The 21,035-nt window shown below is 37.6% G+C and overlaps 1 protein-coding gene across 4 annotated transcripts in view; it reads right to left on the bottom strand.

Annotated features, from left to right (window-relative positions):
* Positions 1–445: 445 nt before the first annotated feature.
* The window catches only part of SMAD4 (SMAD family member 4), a 58,243-nt gene continuing 37,653 nt past the window's right edge, over positions 446–21,035 (bottom strand). For 2 of the 4 annotated variants that reach the window (XM_065932747.1, XM_065932748.1), the window contains exons 9-12: positions 20,850–21,033; positions 19,619–19,787; positions 8,478–8,616; positions 446–6,975 (exon numbers count right to left, since the gene is read on the bottom strand). In XM_065932747.1, the coding sequence (XP_065788819.1) occupies positions 6,764–6,975; positions 8,478–8,616; positions 19,619–19,787; positions 20,850–21,033 (704 nt within the window). In that variant the 3' untranslated portion in view covers positions 446–6,763. Of the gene's footprint in view, positions 6,976–7,825; positions 7,994–8,477; positions 8,617–19,618; positions 19,788–20,849; positions 21,034–21,035 lie in introns of those variants that run through there. The other 2 variants (XR_010662918.1, XM_065932749.1) reach the window with 2 other exon arrangements.

The raw sequence follows: 21,035 nt of genomic DNA, 5'->3' as shown, positions 1-21,035 counted from the left end.
TCTCTCCTTTAAGCATCTTGGGCTTCCATTGTGCCTCAGCTGGTAAAGAATCCACCTGCGATGCAGGAGACCTGGGTTCGATCCCTGAGTTGGGAAGATCCCCTGGAGAAGGGAAAGTCTACCCACTCCAGTATTCCGGCCTGGAGAATTCCATGAAAGAGTCAGACATGGCTGAGCGACTTTCACTTTCACTTTTAAGCATCTTGGTTCTAATTCCCTAGCAGCCACCTCTTCAACCACCACCACTTCACTCTCTCCTTTTAGAAATAAGAATGGAGCTTCTTCTCCCATGGTCTTATTTGAAATGCTTCAGTTCCCATCTCAGTGGTCACAAAGCAATAAAGGAAAATGTTGTCCTCAAGTCTGAGAATTCACTCAGTGATCAGGAATTATTTTTAAATCTAAAACACCCACAAGCTTAAGAAAAAGAATGAGCACATAATGATTTCATTGGCTTTCTCTTTTAATCAAAAACATACTTTGTTACAGAGTTCTCAGGAAAGGTTCAACTGTTTTTCAGCCACAGACTTCAACCAGGCAAAAGCATACAGAAAGCCACAAAGGACCTACCAGAGCCCTTAGCTGATCAGTTTTCCCCAAAGCAGAAGCTAAGGGTGGCTCTCCTCTGAGATATGGCATGGCTCCTCTGACTTCAGGAGAGGAGACAGAGTTGAGAGGTATAACCACCAAATCCGTCCCCAGCCCCTAGTCACCTCTTCCAAATGGTTCTGCAGCCCACCAGGTTTTCATCATCTACAAACTTTCACACTTTTCCCTTAAATCACATGTCCAAGGCATTGGCCAGAACCCAATACTTGGAAGAAGTTTGTTGACTCCGCGTTTAGCCTTTTAACCAATCCAAGCCCTGAGTCCTTCTATCAATGACAAGCAGCCATAGCAACAGCAGCTGGTTTCATCCCTTCCCTTCCAGCTACCACTGAGCTGGTCTCTACCAGGACTCCCCAACCCCCTACCCTTGACCCACCCCCAAAGAAGGCTTGATCCTTGAAAAAGCCAAGTCCATTAATTATACTAATTCAAGGATAGGCTGGAAGAGAACTCTGAAAGGAATGCTCCAGCCAACTCTTCTGATCAAAATGGACCTAACAAGAGCCAAAAATAAAGAGAATAGTCATCCACTGGTATTGTTTTCTTGAGTCATATAAACCATTTGATACAGTTCAAGGGAATTTCCCTATTTTGAGAAGAGTTAAGAAACCAAAGACCCAAAGCAATGACCTCTAATATCACTAGGCATTTACAGTAATTTTCAACCCATTCTAGTTTTAAAAAATTTTACCAGCACATAGCACTTAAGAAGATGGTGTCACACACATACCCAAAAGGTAAAAATATTATGACTCAAAAGAAGCCTTAATACACCATGAAAACAGATGATGGGAAAATAAAATGAAGGCTTTTCTCCCTCTTATTATTAAGTATTTATTGCAGCCCCCAAGGTGGTGCTAGGCCTTTGGTTGAATTTAAGTCTTAAGGACATATTATGTAACTTCTTGTCCACAGAACAGTAATAAAATATCAAGCCTAGTCTCATTTGAATAACATGGAAGTAAGTAAAAAGCCCCCTCAAACAGCAGACCAAAGTAAGGAAGAACTCCCAAACTGCTGCAAGGTAAGCAAGGTCACTTAAACTTCAGAGCTGGAAGAACTCATCTAGTCCAACTCCCTCATTTTACAGATGAGGCAACTGAGGCCCAAAGAAGGGAAATGACTTGCCCAAGGTCATATACATCAAGTTTTAGCGGCAGAGCGCAAACTAGAGGGTGCAGCTTCTGGCCCCAGCCCAGAGCCACTCATTTCAGGCTGAGCAAGAACACTGGTTCTGAGACCTATTTGAGAAAGCATCTGAGATAAACTGAAAATTATCCACATCAGTAGAGAGAAATGATTGTCTTCACCAGTTTTTTCCTTAGTTCTTCCTACATTAAAAAAGAAAAAAATGATGAAAGGGGAAGAAAAAAGGTTCATTCACTCATTCAAGGCTGACGTTAAAATCCCTGAAAGCATCAGCAATCACTTTAGCTACTCCTTGGGGCAGGTTATCAGACCCTCAATTCTCATAAAGGCACCTAAAGGTCAAAAATATCTGTGAGGAGGAAAGCCAGAAGATAGGACTCAAAAAGGGACACCAAAACGAAACGAAAATAACCCTCTCATTTTCCAAGCTTTCGTTTTTTTGCTGTGTTCTCTTTTTGCTGGTGTCCTCTAGGCAGTGATGCTGCCTTTGACTACTGATGCTCATTTTGTAACCAACCAACAATTGTAACCCCAGTTTCTGTTTTGAGCAGCACTCAAGTGGAAGCAACAAAACCTTTTAAGGGGGAAAAAAAATATGAATATGACTCACTTCTCTCTATTCTCAACTACCTGAAACTCAGCAAGGATCAGGAAGCACACTCAGCAGTCAAACTGATATCAAATGCCAAAGCCCTAAAGTCCTTTTCAATACTTTACAGGAAAGTTTCTTGGGTCCTGTCCCAGTTTACCCATGTTTTAAAGAAAGTTCTAATAAGTATGGTTATCCGGTTTTCTTGCCTAAGCAGTCAGGAAAATCAATCAGAAAGGGGAGAAGGAAGAAAGGGGAGGTATACTGACAACACACAGGAAGTGGCTGCTGTCATTAATGAGGGTGCAGGGAAAGAAGGGATCTGTGTATAACAAAACCAAACATTCCAAACCATAGCAGCCTATGACCATTTGGTGAAGGTAAAACTGTCCCACATGTCTTAGCAGCCCCTTAAGTCTACAAGCCAGGAGGCACAAGAGAAACACCGTACCCAGTATGTTCTCTGATACACATATCAAATAACTCCACGCCAGAAAATGAGCACAGTAAAAAAGGTTTTACTGCTTAAATAAGGTAAATGTGGATTATGCAAAAATTCCCATTCTGTGGTGACAGCAGAAGAGTAAGATAAACACTCTATCAACACTGGGGCAAGTGCTTAGGGACAAGGCTGGGCCTGAGGATGCTATGAATAAGGTCACTAGCTTTTTATGTCCTTCCTAATATATCTTAGGAGAAAAGAAATTATCTAGTTGTCCAAGGAAAAAAATGGAAAGATTGCACACAAGGCTCTCACATCCCATTTTCTATCATCTTGCAAAGGAGGGCTTAGGCGGTTATTTTACAGATAGCTATCTGAACAAGAGGGGCCCTGCCTTTAGGAAGGAAAAAAAGCATTTCTTCCATCTGCAAGTCTTAGCCAAGCCCATCCATAGGAGCTGTTAACTGACTTTAGAGGTAATTATTTTCATATACTCATTTACCCCAGTAACTTAAAACACTCCATTTTCCCAATCTGTTGTCATTAAATACAATGCCAGTAAAATGACTCAGTGATGGTGCGAACAACCTTTAGAAACTATCAACAAAAGGATTCTGCCCTACTCAGAATAACACTGTTCCTTCCAAAAGGCTCTCAAAAAGGTTCAGAACTAATCTGATTTTGTATAATCACTAGTGAGTAACTAACTATTAACTAGCTACCACCAAATCAAGAACAGAAATACTTCACCATATATTCTTTAACCTCCACAGATACTTAAGGAGAAAATGGGGAAAATGTAAAATTCCCCTTCTTTAGGTGGGCATGGTCAAGAAGACAACTGCAATTAAGCTTTTAAAATAAGATATTTATCATCTGGAAGACAGGACATTTTATTCTGCCATCAAATGTTCTATCACAAATACTCCTTCTTTACACTACACCCTTCCTCATGAAAGCGGATTTCTGACTTTGAAGTGCAACACAACTGATATGTGTCCAGTTTATCTGGTTATTTTGAGTATGATTCTCCTTAAGCCAGATCACCTAAACTGTAAACCTACAATGTTTACAAGAGGAATGGGATAGGCAACCTATTTAGTGGTTAGGTCAATACAAATGAGCCATGCTTCTAGAAAAACAAGGTTATATGGCAGTGATTTATTATCATTATCTTTGTATAACAGGAGTAGTATACTATAAAAAATGAGATAAGACTATATCCCACAGAAGACCCTATCCCCTGGAAATTAAAGGCAACAACACCATTTTGGATTTAAGGATTCCCTTTAACAATGCGCTGAAAGGCACTAGAGGGAAGTGGAGAGGCGTCAACTGGATCATAAAGGTACGTACCTGGTTCAACTCTTGCTCAGTTTTCACCGAAATTCAACATTCTGAGCATTTCCGAGAGATGAGCTAGCTAGAGAAAACCCACCCAGAACCCTATCCTCCTAACAGTCAGATTCCAAGAAATGTGGAAACTCTTCTACTCTTAAAATAGCCATAAAATCTTAAACCTAGTGGTTCTTTTAGTCTTGCTCATCAAAGATGACTACCTCTAAGAAATGCAAATACTGCTCAACAACTAAGACCCTCAGAAATAACTGATTATAATATACTAAATGTTTTCTCAAAAGCATGTGACTGAACCTAGGCACATATATAAAGCAATTAATAACTAGAAGTACTTCTATGTACTTGTAGTATTTTTATGGCTCTTTGCAAAAAGCAACCAAGGTGGGTGGCCTGGACTCAAAGATAGACTATTTAGCAAATATTTTCCACAATACTTCCCCCAGATGATTAAACACGTAAACTTTCTTTAAAGCAGAAAAAGGGGCAATGTATTATATCATAGCATGCTTATAGTTCTAATCAAATAAACTCAGTTGTTAAAATCTGTTACTCTAAAACTCTCTCCTCTCGCTCCTACTCTTCATTCACAGTAAAACAGACCTAAAGTCAAAAATTCCTAGAGAATGAAGATACCTTTTTAGAAAATTTGCCAATAAAGCGTAAAATCACCACATTTTTACAGGTTAGAATTAGGTCTTTTAACAGAAGTGTTTGTAAGAACTCAAGAATATAAATGAGTTGGTAGAAATGTTATTTTAAAAAACGAAAAGACATGTAGCTTGGATTAAGATATGTTTAAAGCACAGAAATAAGCAAACTCAGTGGTTTCTAGGATGGTCTTATTAAGAAGACCTAAGCAAGGAAGTAGAAGACTTGTTGATTTAAGTTGATATAAGGATGATTATCATGCGTAAGTATTTCTCATGTCTCAAAACTTGTAACACACCTGAAATAATCTTATTACACTAAGAAAGGCCCTCCATTTTGAAAAAAGCAAAAACACCTGAAAGATAATCTTTGATTTTATTTCACACTATTTATCCTGCAGACAACCTATTTATCTTATAGACAATCAGGCCTAGCTTTGCTACAGTAAAATAAAAGTGAAAAAAATAACCACCCCTACGCTTGATACGTAACGTCCATGGGGAGTCCTAGTAGAGTGGGAGAAGAAAACCAAAGCTGCCCAATAGTACTAGCTGCTGCCTGTCATTTAGTAGAAGGTGTCTCACCACTAAGGTTGGACTCAAAAGTGCAAAAGAAAAAAAAAGGTTAAAAATCAAACCTAGAATTCAACTTTGCATGTTGAGATTCAGTTTTATTTATGCTACTAGCTAAGTAAAAAGCATACATATTGTGTCTGTGGTACAGTCAATACATTTGCAACTTTTCTACTTAAATTCTCTATACAAAGTCACTGCCAATTGATATGATCATTGATGGCAAAGGGCTTAGAATAACCAAAAGGTATAAAAAAGTTTGCAGTCTTGCCCCAAGATACAAAAACTGAATTTTAAACAATGTCATAACATACATGATTTAAACAGTATACGAAAAAAAAAGTCACACATCAAATCAAGTACAAAAATATCCAAACTACCTATCAATGAATGGTAATGTTTCTATTATTCTGCACAGTACTTGACAAAAAGAATTTAGCAGTTTCCAAAATACTCATTATTTAGCTTAGCATTGCCACCTGTGCAGAACGGTAAGGTATTAGATGGAGTGACACTGCTTTTAGTGTTTTTAAAAATATAAAATCTTTCCCTATGTTAAGGAAGGAAAGAAATTCCTCTTCTAGGCTCCTTAGTAACCAACCCTGTGCCTAGAAATACAGAATACATCTACTGTTTAACAGGGCGAAAGTGTATCTATTGATAAATAGTATCCAACAAAAATAACAAATGTAACTTTAAATGACACTCCTTTGTCTGGTCATTTTAAGGAATTCTCAATATACACAGATTAGTGTTTTGCCTTGGCAAAAGAAAAATTGAAGTCGCAAGACAATCTGAGTTAAAATCATCTTCACTAGTTTAACTTGAAAAAAATATTTTGGATAAAAGGTTATAATACACTACTATCTTTTTTAAACACAGAGTAAAGTTGCTCTTGGTAAAATTAACTCACCCACATGGCACAATATTTTGGAGTAAAGTATGTTCAACGACAACAACTCACACACAAGATAACATAGGTGAATTAACTTTGAGAACTTCTCTGCCTTTAAAATGAACAATATTAAATTTATTTTGTAGAATAACACATATATTGATGTTCTGCATATAAAAGGCTCTAAAACATTTTAAAGGGCTAAATTTTCCAGCATTGGAATGATTCCTTCAAACATAACTGGTGAAGATTTAATAAGAATGTATTTGTCCCAATCTTCAAGCTCTGAGCCATGCCTGAAAAGTTCTAAGTAGGAAAAAGAAAATTGTTTTAATCCAGTTTCTGTCTGCTAGGAGCAAGGCAGCAAACACATTTTCCAACCCTTTATGAAAAGATAAAGCAGAACAAAAGTGAAATATATCTTCAGATTATAAACAGGATTGCATCTTATAGTCCACCATCCTGACAATGGTAAGGGCCCAACAGTAAGTTAAAAGACCTCAGTCTAAAGGCTGTGGGTCGGCAATAGGCATGGTGTGAAGGACTTCATCAAGGAGCTGGAGGGCCCGGTGTAAGTGAATCTCAATCCAACAAGGTGTTTCCTTGATGCTCTGTCTTGGGTAATCAGGTCCCCAGCCTTTTACAAAACTCATCCTGAGTATGCATAAACGACGGAGGTCATCCACACCGATTCCGGCAGCAGCCGACAAACCTAACAGAAAAGATTTGGAAGACGTCAGCGGGACAGGCTGACCCCTTCCCGTCCCCCCTAAATCTTACATTAAAACAAGGTGACCAGCTTTCTTTACTGCATTCTCCCCAGCACAAGACTTCTCTGTCAAAGTGCCAAAAAGTAAGTATAGATCTATACTTTGTCAACAGGGACTGAAAACTTTTGGTTAAGACAATGTATATTCCACATGGGTCTTCTAGCTACCATTAATTATAAATTACCACAATCCACCAACACCCCATCTGCTTTTTCTCTTTAGTAGTGGAGGTGAAGGGATAAGAAACAACTTGTTTTTAAGAGGCACTGCATGTCTACATGCTGGTTCTAAGAACTTCACTCTCTGTCTAAACTGTCTAGTTCAGGGTAAGACATGACTAACAATCAGACAGAAAATAGTCCTGGTTCCACTAAGACTTCTTGAATGACCCAGATGATGTCTGTCTCTCAGTTTCACAATGTAACAGAGATAGTATATAATTACTCAATGGGGGGCAGTAGATGAGAAGGAGAAATTTAGTAACAGCTCTGGATTCTTCAGTAAAAGCATATTTGTAACATCAAAACTAGCAAATTAATTGTTTATATGCCCAATTTTTTAAAAAAAAATCAAATTCTATAAATGAGTATGCCTTATCTACCTCAAAATTGTAAACTCCTGAGCATAAGTCACAATGGAGACTCTGCATCTAATTCTCCAGTCAGAACATACAGTCATATAGTCAATCTGCATTCATCAATATTACAATGAAACTAATGGGAGGAATTTGCATGTACTGTAGAGAAACCTGCAGGGCCACTGCAGTTTTCTTAGCCAGTGTGATTTGCTTACCACACTGAAGAGGTTAAGAACAGGGGTTGAATGAATCACTAGTTATGCCTTCAGACGTGGAAGATGGGTGCCACGTGTTTCCATCATAAAAGTCTATAGTCAGGAGTTTAACTCTGCAGTAAAAAATTCCCCATCAGTGTGAAACCTGGCACACAGTTCAATTTTACCCTAAAATTAAAAAAAAGTCTACAAGTTATCAAAATACCACCCTCACTTAGTTTTCTCTCCGTGCTTAGTATACTTTAAAAAAAAAGTTGGAGAGATGTCTAATTCTGAAATTGAAATATGCTTTCCTTCTAGAATAAAGCAAAGCACATCGGTGATTACAACCCACCCTGGCTGGTGAGGCAAGAATTAAAAGCATCAACAAAAATAGGGGAGACTGATCAATATAATAACAACCCCCTTTCTTCTTTATCCCACAGTCCCTTTTTTGATACAAAAAGAATGAACACAGGGCTGTAAACCAAGGGCAACTATTATAGACAAACAGTTTTTTAGGTTTTTTTTTTGTACAAATTCAAAAATGTTATTATCCCAGTAAAAAGAACTTCACTTTCTATTACTGGTTAAAGTAACTAATTAACTGAGTCAATCAAGTTAAAGCACCATCTACTACACTTGAAAAAAAGAAAATCAAAAGCATACTTACTGATGGCTGGGGCTATTCCACCTACTGAGCCTGGGCCCGGGATGTTTCCTGCCACGGCTGCTGCCTGGGCAGCTGCTGCAGCTTGTGCCGTGGCTGCCTGCTGCTGCATCTGACGGTGACACTGACGCAAGTCAAAGACCTTAAAGAAAAATAGTAAGTGCAAGTTTCATGCCATGAGTCCAGCAGAAATATTCCATATATCAAAAACCAATGCACAATCTATTTAAAACTCACAGCTTGATTTAGCTCTCAGGATTAAAGAATTAACTGTTTAATTTTTTTATGTAGATGGTAATTTCTTAGGAAAGCTGGTTTGCATGAAGCTCAACAAAGAGGCACAGCTCACTATTAGGACAGTTTTGGTTGCCACGGGCCTCTGTATCCTTTATCTGAGTTCAGTGTGGGTCAGCCATTACTGCCTTTGTGAAAAACCATACCACTGTGTAAAACGAAGTTAAGAAATCATCCCACCCTTTCATAACTAAATGAAGAGTTTCCTGTAGGTTGAATTGACGGCCTAGGTCATATGGCCAGCTCCTTTTCTTTATCATTCTATTTGGAGGAATGCATAAAAGGCATTGTTACTACATAAGAAGAAAACAGCATATCTCAGAGATGCACAGAAGCAATCTAACACGATATTTAGGACATGTTTTAAAAAACTATAGAAACAAAGGAAAAAGAACTGATCACATAAATGTAAAATCTTAACAACTACTGAATCTCAGTGATGGATATATGGGATTCCATTAACTAGTTCCTCATTAATTTTAAAAATGCTCATGATTTTTTAAAAATTGCTTAGCTTTGAATCCTATAATTGATATCTGCTACTTTTGTGGGTTAAATTTCTTAACCTTTCTGAAGCCTCAACTTTCTTATCTATAAAATGGGAATGTTAAGTGTGCATGCTTTTTCACATTATTGTAAACCTGGCATAGTATATAGTAAGCTCTCAATAAACGTTATTTATTATTTCTTATTTTGTTTTTGGTCTCCCAGGTAGCCACCAACCTTGCAGAATGAGTTAAGGAGCTTATAGTAATCTCAACGCTCTTTACCAACCATGCCAAGGGCTGGCATTTTTTAAAGCACTGGAAGGTTACACAGGTAGAGTGGTCACCTTGAGAAGTGAGTTGTAGGAAAGGAAGACAAGGACAAGAGTAGAAGCAAGACTGCTCAATGAGCATTTTAGCAGCATTTTAATTTCTGAACTATGTGACTATACTCCTTCAACAAAAGTAAAGTACAATTTAAAACAATCCAAGTATGCACAAAACCCAAATATGAGTGAGCATAATTATCTTTGATAATAAAAGAAATCAAAGAATGTGTAACATAGAACTTTATCAGATAAAGAACAGGTTTGAAATCCAAGTCAGTAATTTTCAGATTCCTGAAAAAATTCTGATTGTCTTTAGTCACTGTCTTTACATGGACCATAAGAGCATACAACAATAATAAACAAGAGAATCCTCTCCAAATAGCAAACCAAATTCCTATTTACTCATTTTTCTACTCAGTGCCTATCTTCTAGCAACAACGATGGACAAAACTTAAAGACTATCTCAGTCTCTGGATCGAAGTTTGTCAAATAGGGATGTATTCTTTACCTGACCAAGCTACTAGTCCTAAAAGAGACAGAAAGCATGACAAAGTCAGGTCTGGAAATCAGAAATCCCACAACGCCCAGAAAAACTGCTGTTTTTTCAAGAGTCCATTAGATTCTGAACTTTCCACTGTGCTCTGACCTGTTAGAATGCCTTACCCAGCACAGCACAAAATAGGGATGCAAATATCTGAAAAGCCAATTAGCACCACAATGACTTTTTTTTTTAAAGGAAATTGACAAACTTTCTTTTAGAGCAGTTTTAGGTTCATGATATAATTAAGCAAAAAAGTAAAGAGTTCTCTATTTCTACTCAAGTACAGCCTCTCCCACTGCCACATCCCATACCACAGAGGCACACCTGTTATCAATGAGCCTACACTGACAAGATTATCACCAAAAGTCAGTTTACATTAGGTCTCACTGGTGGTTTTATGATTCTATGGGTTTAGACAAATGTATAGTAATATGTGGGCTTCCCTGGCGGCTCAGATGGTAAAGAAGCTGTTTGCAATGCAGGAGACTCGGGTTTGAACCTTGGGTCAGGAAGATCCCTTGGAGATGGAACGGCAACCCACTCCACTATTCCTGCCTGGAGAATTCCATGGACAGATGAACCTGGTGGGCTAGAGTCCATGGGATTGCAAAGAGTTGGACACGACTGAGCGGCTAACACACACACACAAACACACACACACACACAAACAACACCCCCCCTCCTGGAGAATTCCATGGACAGATGAACCTGGTGGGCTAGAGTCCATGGGATTGCAAAGAGTCGGACATGACTGAGCGGCTAACACACACACACACGCAGACACACACACACACAGACACACACACAGACACCTGGAGAATTCCATGGACAGATGAACCTGGTGGGCTAGAGTCCATGGGATTGCAAAGAGTCGGACACGACTGAGCGGCTAACACACACACACACACACACACACACACACACACACACACACACACACACACACACACACACACACACACACACACACACACACACACACACACACACACACACACACACACACACACACACACACACACACCATAGTGATACAGTATTTTTGTTGCCCTAACACACACACAGATACACCATAATGATACAGTATTTTTGTTGCCCTAAAAATCCTCTGAGCACTGTCTATGCATTTTTCCCTCCTCTCTATGCCTAGAAATAATTCGTCTTCTCACTGTCTCCATAGTTTTACCTCTTTCAGAATGTCAGTTAGAATCATATAGTATGTATGTAGCCTTTTCAGATTGGCTTCTTCCACTTAGTAATATGCACTTAAGGTTGCTCAGTGTCTTTTCATGACTTAAGAGCTCACTTCTTTTCAGTGCTGAGTAATATTCCACTCTGCAGATGTAGGATGTGTTGGTTGCTAAGTTTTTGGCAGTTGTGAATGAAGCTGCTATAAACATCCAGGTGCAGGTTTTCCTGTGCACATAAGCTTTCAAATCATTTGGGTAAATATTAAGGAGTGCTGACTGATGGATCATACGGTTAGAATATGTTTGGCAATGTAAGAAACTACCAAACTATCTTCCAAAGTGGCCACACCCCTTTGAGTTTCCACCAGTAACGAAAGACAGCGTCTGCCGCTCCACATTCTGGCCAGCACCTGGCTTTGTCAGTGTTCTGGATTTTGGCCATTCTCCAAGTATGCAGTGGTGTCCCAGTGCTGTTTTAATTCACAATTCCATAATGGCATATGAAGCTGAACATCTATTCATATGCTTACTTGCTATCAATATATCCTTTTCCCTGAAGCACCGATTTGGGTCTTTTGCCCCTTTTTTAATTAGGTTGTTTGTTTTCTCATTGTTGAATTTAAGTATTTTCTATATTTTTGATAACAGTCCTTTATCAGATGTGTTTTTTGCAAATATATTCTCCCAGTCTGAGGCTAATCTTCTCATTCTCTTGACACTGTCTTTCATGGAGCAGACAGTTTAAATCTTAATGAAATCTAGTCTCTCAACTATTTCTTGCATGGATTCTGCCTTTTATGTTATATCTAAAAAGTCATTGCCATACCCCAGGTCATGTATATTTTCTCCTATATCCTCTAGGAGTTTTATGTTTTACATTTAGGTTAAGTACAACCATTTACAAAAAATTTTTTTAACCATCATTAACCTAGTATGGCCCATATATAATCTTATATCACTTGGGAGGAGGGAATACAACTTACTTATAATTTCCTGGGTTCTAATACGCTCTCAACATACCCCCACCTCCACCAAGAGTAATTAAAATTAACCAAGAGATCTTCACACATAGGTTCTTTACAATATGTTATAAACAATCGCAATTATGATGGTCTTAAAATCTATGCTAACACCCAGAGCACATATTCCAGTTAACCAAAGATGAAATTTTAAAACACTGTGACTCTTATCTACAGATGTAGTAAAAATGATTCATTAAGCACCTCAGCAAATCTCCTTTCCACATGGGTTATTTATGTAATTACAGCATTCACACCAAAAGACATAACTATTGACTACACTGCTAAACTGAAACCCAGGCTGCCTCCTCACTGTGCACTGTCTATACCATAACAGGTTTCATCTATTATACTGGATGGTAAAATTAAGGCTTTCACTGAAAAGGAAACGTCTTCCTTTCAGAATCTGAATTGTTGATAAAGACAATTCAAAGTAACCAAAGGTTTTAAATATTCTTTTTGGCTCAGATCCAAGATATTCCTCATCTCCACCCCTGGACTACTCAACAATTTACTTCTGATTTCATCTGTTTAAACATATTTCCTTACTCTCATCTAAGTTTATTACAAACCCATTACTTAACAAGGTGTCTTATAAAGATCACTGTCAACACCTTCAGGATATTCTCTTTTAACCAGGAGTCAAATTTTGGCATTCTTTTTTCATAAGGCTCAATTATAGTATACTGTTTATATCAACACCAAGAAACAGTAATCCAGGAAGAGAAACAGGTCCCTGTGTTGGTGATACATTGGGCATCTGAACAGAAGACTGCACTAAAGATTTGCTAAGTTATCTGACCTGGGGATGTAAGAGTCATGATATCTAGTGACTGGGATTAAATTTAAGTGGATCGTAATAACTTTAACCTAGTCCAGTTGTGATTTAGAAGCACTGTCTGCGTCCTGTCCCTTACATATATATACGTGCAACAACAAACCTGACTCAGCGTTAGAGAATGCAAATCTAACCCACCATAAATGAGATACCATGTCACATGCCCTTAGGAAGGCTAACATGGAAAAGACAGGTAAGAGTAAGTATTCATGAGACTGTAAAGAAATCAGAAACTTCATACACTGCTGCTGGAAATATAAAATGGTACAGCCACTTTGGAAAACAGTTTGGCAGTCTCTTAAAAAGTTACATATAGAGTTACTTTATGATCCAGAAATTCCACTCCTTGGTATCTGTAAGAGAAATGAAGATGTACATTCACAAAAAAATCTGTACATGAATGTTCATAGTGGTATATTCATAATACAGCCAAAACTCATATGTCCCTCAACTGATGAACAGATAAACAAAATGCAATAAACATTTTGCAATGCAAAATGGAATGTTATTCAGCCCTAAAAAGAATGAAGTACAGATACATGCTACATGAATGAAGCTTGAAAACATCAGGCTTAGTGAAAGAAGTCACAGAAGACCACATTGGATGATTCCATTTACAAAAACTGTTCTGAGTAGGCAAATCCATAGAGAGAAAAAGTAGATTAGTAGCTGGCTGGGGCTGGAGGGTACAGGGGGTTGGGAGGTAGCACATAACCGGTGCAAGATTTCTTTCTAGAGTAATGAAAATGTTCTAAAACTGACTGTGGTGATGGTTGCAGCTCTGTGAATATACTAAAAATCACTGTACTGTACACTTCTAATGGGAGAATTATATGGTATGTGAACTATCTCTGTATCTCAATAAAGGCCTTAACCCGAGTGTCCAGTGCTTAAGCAACACAAACAGATCTTACTTTTGAAAGCAAGAGAGCAATGACACTTAAAAAGAATTCAAACATCTGCTCCATTTAAAGCTTGTAAAATGCCATTTCATTACATCAAATGTTCATAAATGTAAGGTGACTGCTACGTCATGAGAGAAGTAGGAAAAAAATCAGTATCGTAGAAGAAAAAACAATGCAATTTAGTCCTAGCTTCTTAGTTTATAAAATGAAAGAATGGCTCTCCAAACCTATGTTTTCCTCATTTTAACTGAAAAGAGAAAAATATGTTTATGTGTATATGTGTGATTGGGGCTGAGCTGGATTCCCGTATATAAAGACACTCTTTCCACGGGTTCATATATATGCACTCAACTCACCCCAGTAATGTCACCTCTGGTAAAAGTCTATTGACGATCTAAAACACTAAAATACAGATCCTTTAGGTTACTGGTGCCCCCAAAAATTAGTAAGTGAAGAAAACACCAATGGCCAGATTTAGGATATACTTGAATCTCCTTCTGGCTATTAAGACTCTTCTAAAAAAATAATATACTTAATAAACAGTAAATTAAAAATAATTATTTTAAATCTTAGTTAATAAAACAAAATTGGGATTTTTTTTTTACTCCACGAAAATGTACCAGAAGATAATTTATTTATTGTTCAAGGCAAAAGTCTGAGTTTGCTATAAAAATCTATCCATGAAAAAATAAAATATATCCACGATATAGTAGTTTATCAAGTGATGACAAATCTCATATTTGGGGGTCTTCTCAAGGACCATTTATATCAGAATAGAGATATTACATTATTTGACAATCCTAGAAATTAAATTATACAAAATACCACATTTTAAAAGCCTAAATGTTTTAAATACTACCTCATATGTGATAAGTTCATAATTACTGTCTGATACAAAGTATATGTTCAACACTGTAGCCCTCTGTTCATCGACTTCTAACTGTACACATAATCTAGAGACTTCTAGTCAAGATGGATACACAGGTACAAACACATTAAAAAGCTAGAAAAACTATTAAAAATAAGTATCTTCCAAACCAATCATAAAATTCACATGGAAATCCAAGGGGCTGGCAACAGTTAAAAGAACCCTGAAAAATAACAAAGCTGGAGGGCTAACACTCGCCAATTTTAAAACTTCCTACAAAGCTACAGCAATCAAGACAAGGTAGTACTGTCCCAAGGACAGATATATAGATCAATGAAATAAATTGATGACCTAGAAATAGATCTTTACCATTTAAGGTCAACTGAATTTTCAACAAGGGTGTCAAGATAATTCAGTAAGGGAAAAAAACAGTCTTTTGAATAAATGATTATGCAAACAACTGGTTCTCATGACAAAGAACAGAGTGGCATCCTTTCCTCACAGCATACACAGATATACACTCAAAATGGATCATAGACCTAAATGCAAGACCTAAAACTATAAAATGCTTAGAAAAAAACATAGGTGTAAATCTTCATAACCTTGGATTAGGCAACAGTTTCTTAGACATGACACCAAAAACATAAGCAACCAAAGAATAGACTACAACAAAATTTAAAACTTTTGTACTGCAAATCATTATGAAAAGAGTGAAAGATGAGACAAAGAATGACAAAAAAAATCTGCAAATCAAGTATCTGATACAGGACTGATACCCAGAATATACAAAGAACTCTCATAACAATAATAAAAAGACTAAAAAACCCAATTAAAAAATGGGAAAAGATGGGAACAGACATTCTCCAAAGAAGATACACAAACAGCCAAAAAAGAAGTTCAATGTTATTAGACACTGGGGAAATGCAAATCAAAACCACAACGAGGTAGATACCACTTCACATCCAATAAGATGGCTAAAATAAAAAAGGCAGATAATAACAAGTGTTGATGAGAATACAGAGAAACTGAAGCCCTCCATGTACACTGCTGGTGGAAAAGTAAAATAGCACTGCCATTTAGAAAATGAGTCTAGCAGTCCCTCAAGTAGATAGACATAAGAGTTATCTTTTGATTCAGGAATTCCACTCCTAGGTATACATACAGGAAGACAAAAACATCAGTCAGTTCAGTTCAGTCGCTCAGTCGTGTCCGACTCTCTGCAACCCCATGAATCGCAGCACGCCAGGCCTCCCTATCCATCACCAACTCCCGGAGTTTACTCAAATTCATGCCCATTGAGTCGGTGATGCCATCCAGCCATCTCATCCTCTGTCGTCCCCTTCTCCTCCTGCCCCCAATCTCTCCCAGCATCAGGGTCTTTTCCAATGAGTCAACTCTTTGCGTGAGGTGGCCAAAGTACTGGAGTTTCAGCTTCAACATCAGTCTGTCCAATGAACACCCAGGAGGATTGATCTCCTTTAGGATGGACTGGTTGCATCTCCTTGCAGTCCAAGGGACTCTCAAGAGTCTTCTCCAATACCATAGTTCAAAAACATTAATTTTTCGGCGCTCAGCTTTCTTCACAGACCAACTCTTACATCCATACATGACCACTGGAAAAACCATAGCCTTGACCAGATGGACCTTTGTTGGCAAAGTAATGTCTCTGCTTTTTAATATGCTGTCTAGGTTGGTCATAACTTTCCTTCCAAGGAGTGTCTTTTAATTTCATCGCTGCAGTCACCATCTGCAGTGATTTTGGAGCCCAAAAAAAATAAAGTCTGACACTATTTCCACTGTCTCCCCATCTATTTCCCATGAGGTGATGCGACCAGATGCCATGATCTTAGTTTTCTGAATGTTAAGCTTTAAGCCAACTTTTTCACTCTCCTCTTTCACTTTCATCAAGAGGCTTTTTAGTTCCTCTTCACTCTCTGCCATAAGGGTGGTGTCATCTGCATATCTGAGGTTATTGCTATTTCTCCCAGTCAATCTTGATTCCAGCTTGTGCTTCTTCCAGCCCAGCGTTTCTCATGATGTACTCTGCATATAAGTTAAACAAGCAGGGTGACAATATACAGCCTTGACGTACTCCTTTTGCTATTTGGAACAAGTCTGTTGCTCCATGTCCAGTTCTAACTGTTGCTTCCTGACCTGCATACAGGTTTCTCAAGGGGCAGGTCAAGTGGTCTGGTATTCCCATCTCTTTCAGAATTTTCTACAGTTTATTGTGATCCACACAGTCAAAGGTTTTGGCGTAGTCAATAAAGCAGAAATAGATGTTTTTCTGGAACTCTCTTGCTTTTTTGATGATCCAGTGGATGTTGGCAATTTGATCTCTGGTTCCTCCACCTTCTCTAAAACCAGCTTGAACATCTCGAAGTTCTCGGTTCACGTATTGCTGAAGCCTGGCTTGGAGAATTTTGAGCATTACTTTACTAGTGTGTGAGGTGAGTGCAATTGTGTGGTAGTTTGAGCATTCTTTGGCATTGCCTCTCTTAGGGATTGGAAAGAAAATTGACCTTCTCTAGTCTTGTGGTCACTGCTGAGTTTTCCAAATTTGCTGGCATATTGAATGCAGCACTTTCACAGCATCATCTTTCAGGATTTGAAACAGCTCAACTGGAATTCCATCACATCCACTAGCTTTGTTCGCAGTGATACTTTCTAAGGCCCACTTGACTTCACATTCCAGGATGTCTGGCTCTAGGTAAGTGATCACACAATTATGATTATCTGGCTTGTGGAGATCTTTTTTGTACAGTTCTTCTGTGTATTCTTGCCACCTCTTCTTAATATCTTCTGCTTCTGTTAGGTCCATACCATTTCTGTCCTTTATCGAACCCATCTTTGCCTGAAATGTTCCCTTGATATCTCTAATTTTCTTGAAGAGATTTCTAGTCTTTCCCATTCTGTTGTTTTCCTCTATTTCTTTGCATTGATCGCTGAGGAAGGCTTTCTTATCTCTCCTGGCTATTTGACAAAAACATACATCTACCTAAAAACTTGTACATGAATATTCACAGCTGCATTATTCATAATAGCCAAAAAAAGTATAGCAACAACCCGTGGATCCATTAACTGATGATGGATAAACATAATCCTCAGTGGACAGCAGGGTCTAAAGACAGAAGGTACTTAAGGTACTAGCACCAAACAGAAGGTGTACAGTACAGGAAGTGATATGGAAAGAGAAAACAGGCAGGCTCTATGAGGGCTACGCTGGATACCTGACCATGAATCAAGTGCTAGTACAACAGTCTGACAGTTAATTCAGAAATGCATCTAGGAATAAAATTCTTGTCCATGACATGGCTAAGCTCAGAGAAATCTATACAACAGGATTTAGGCCCTGAGCACACCTGGGGATTTTAACTCAATTTTCTCAAGGGACAAAATTCCTCTACCTTGTAAATATAAGAATTGGTTCTGAGATGTGTATCTTAGTGCATGCCAGACTAAGGCAGAACTGCCCTACAGGGAGAAACAATGACAAGGAGGAAAAAACAAAACCTCTTGAGGCAAACTTGCCAACAAATACTAAATAGAATACAAAGTATATGAGGAAATCCAGCACCACTTAAAAATAATAACAAAGTACAAATAACTAAAATTCCTTGTGGAAAAATTAGAAAATGCGAATAAAGAGAATTCTATTTGTGTGCTAAGCAATTTCCTAAGGACTAAGCAATGAGAGTTAAATCTACTAACTTACAACTGCTTTTTAACTAAACTTGAAGACACTCAGGACTTTAAAAAAATGTGAAAAATCTAAATTAGAAATACAGGACTTCCCTAGTGGTCCAGGGGTTAAGAATCCACGTTGTAATGCAGGGAACACTGGCTGGATCCCTGGTCCAGGAAGACCCCACATGCCATGGACAGCAAAGCCTGTACACCACAGTTACTGACCCTGCGCTCCAGAGCCCGGGAGCCGGGCCTACTGAGCCTGCGTGCTCTAACTGAAGCCCACCCGTTCGGAGCCCGCGGTCCGCAACGGGAGAAGCCACCACAGTAAGTAGCCTGCACACTGCAATTAGAGAGGAGCCCCCTCTCTCCACAAGAGAGAAAGCCAGCATGCAGCAACAAAGACCCAGCACAGTCAAATAAATACATAAATGTATCTTTATTGAAAAGAAATGTTTCTGTTTTCTTTAAAGAAATATATTGAGGCTATCTAATTACAACTATCTTTCTCTTTCAAAAACAGTGTATGTTATAAACTAAAACTGAAATGGGTTGAACATGAGACAATTAATGAAAAATACCTCAGGTTTCATTTGCAAAATGATACAGAAAATAAAACTCATTCAAAGAACAAAATAACTAACCTTAAAAAAACATGGTTTTGAAGAATTTTTCATTTCTCAGTTGTTAAGTCAAAATCTTTTACTTTTAGAATTTTCTTCCATAAAATCCTGAAGATAGGCTAAGATGAAATTTCAGAGGCTGATTTTTACATTATTTTAAATATCAAAGGAACACAAATTTGGAGGTTTCACTCAGTATTTCCAAGAACTTGTGTATTTCTCTAAAACATTCAACAAATTTGGTAATACAAACAATTTCTTTAATACATAAGACATTTTTACATTTCTCCCACATCCATCTCAATTCCTTAAACAACAAATAGAGCTTTCCAAATCTAAAGTATTTGGGTAAAATTACAACTAACCTTTATATATGCACTTGGGTAGATCTTATGAACAGCATCTCCAGGTGCACGCCCAGCTTCTCTGTCTAAGTAGTAGCTCTGTACAAAGACTGCGTGGTCACTAAGGCACCTGACCCAAACATCTCCTTCACCTTTACATTCCAACTGCACACCTTTGCCTATGTGCAACCTTAGGAAGAAAAAGTGAGTCATATTTCATTTTGACAGGTATTTAAAAATAAATTTTAGTTCAGACTATACAGCATACTCAATACTGAAAATTTTTAAAGAATAAAGGACATTATATTTTGGTTATAAACCATAGCCAAAAGACAGACAGCCACTGTTAATATTTTTCTGTTTCTTTCTTTAGTATCCTAGTCACATGTAATAATGATGAGCATTCACATAATGCTTATTATGTGTCAGAAACATTTAATATAAATTCTCATTTAACCTTCACAATTAAAATTAATTTTACAATTCAGTTAATCATATGAACCAAATTTTAAATGCTCAATAGCTATGTGTGACCAGTAGTTACTATACTGGACAGCACAGGTAAATCACTTCCTTCGTCACAGAAGTCTACTAGACAGCACTGGCTTGGAGAGTAGATAATCTGCCAAAGGCACACAAATAGTGATAGAGTTGAGATTATGTGCTTATACACACACATATTTCCTTAAAGAGTTGAGATCACACAATACTTAAAATTGTGTGAGTTTTCATAATTAAACTTTCATACTTTCATATGAAAGTTTCATACTTTCACACATAAGTAAGCTTTCCTAAGTATTTCAAAAGTATTTACATTTGATTATATAAACTTTTTATATTTTAATGACTGCATAAAAACAAAGGTTTATTAAAATTTACTTAAGCATTTTTCTTTTCTTATCAGTCTTTCATTATAAATAACACTTGCAGAAACATGTCTTCATTTTATGTTATTTCCTCTCAGTAAATTTGTAGAAATACTATACAATCAGAGGAAATAAAAACTAGTTTTCAAACTGAGTTCCATAGGGTCCAGTTACTATTTAAAACATAGAAACCTCATGAAGTTTTAAAGAGAGACTGTATTTTATCAAACAACAAACATCTACACTTAAAATGAAATGCTTACAAGTTCTAAATGTTAAAGATCATCTTTATTCCTTTATCTATATTCAAAAACATAATTTACACTAAAAAATACAGCTTCAAATAGAAGTTCAATTTTTAAAATGAACTAACTATACAACAATACCTTGCTCTCTCAATGGCTTCTGTCCTGTGGACATTGGAGAGTTGACCCAAGCAAAAGCGATCTCCTCCAGAAGGGTCTACGTAGCCGTCAACAGTAACAATAGGACAGCTTGAGGGAACCTTAAATGTCTCTCCTACTTGAACATCCATCTCAAAGTAAGCAATGGAACACCAATACTCAGGAGCT

The sequence above is a fragment of the Muntiacus reevesi genome, chromosome 4 (genome assembly GCF_963930625.1).
Source record: "Muntiacus reevesi chromosome 4, mMunRee1.1, whole genome shotgun sequence".
Lineage (NCBI taxonomy): Eukaryota > Metazoa > Chordata > Mammalia > Artiodactyla > Cervidae > Muntiacus > Muntiacus reevesi.
Note: the sequence above shows the minus strand (reverse complement) of the source record. Positions and strands in the feature narration are given on the sequence as shown.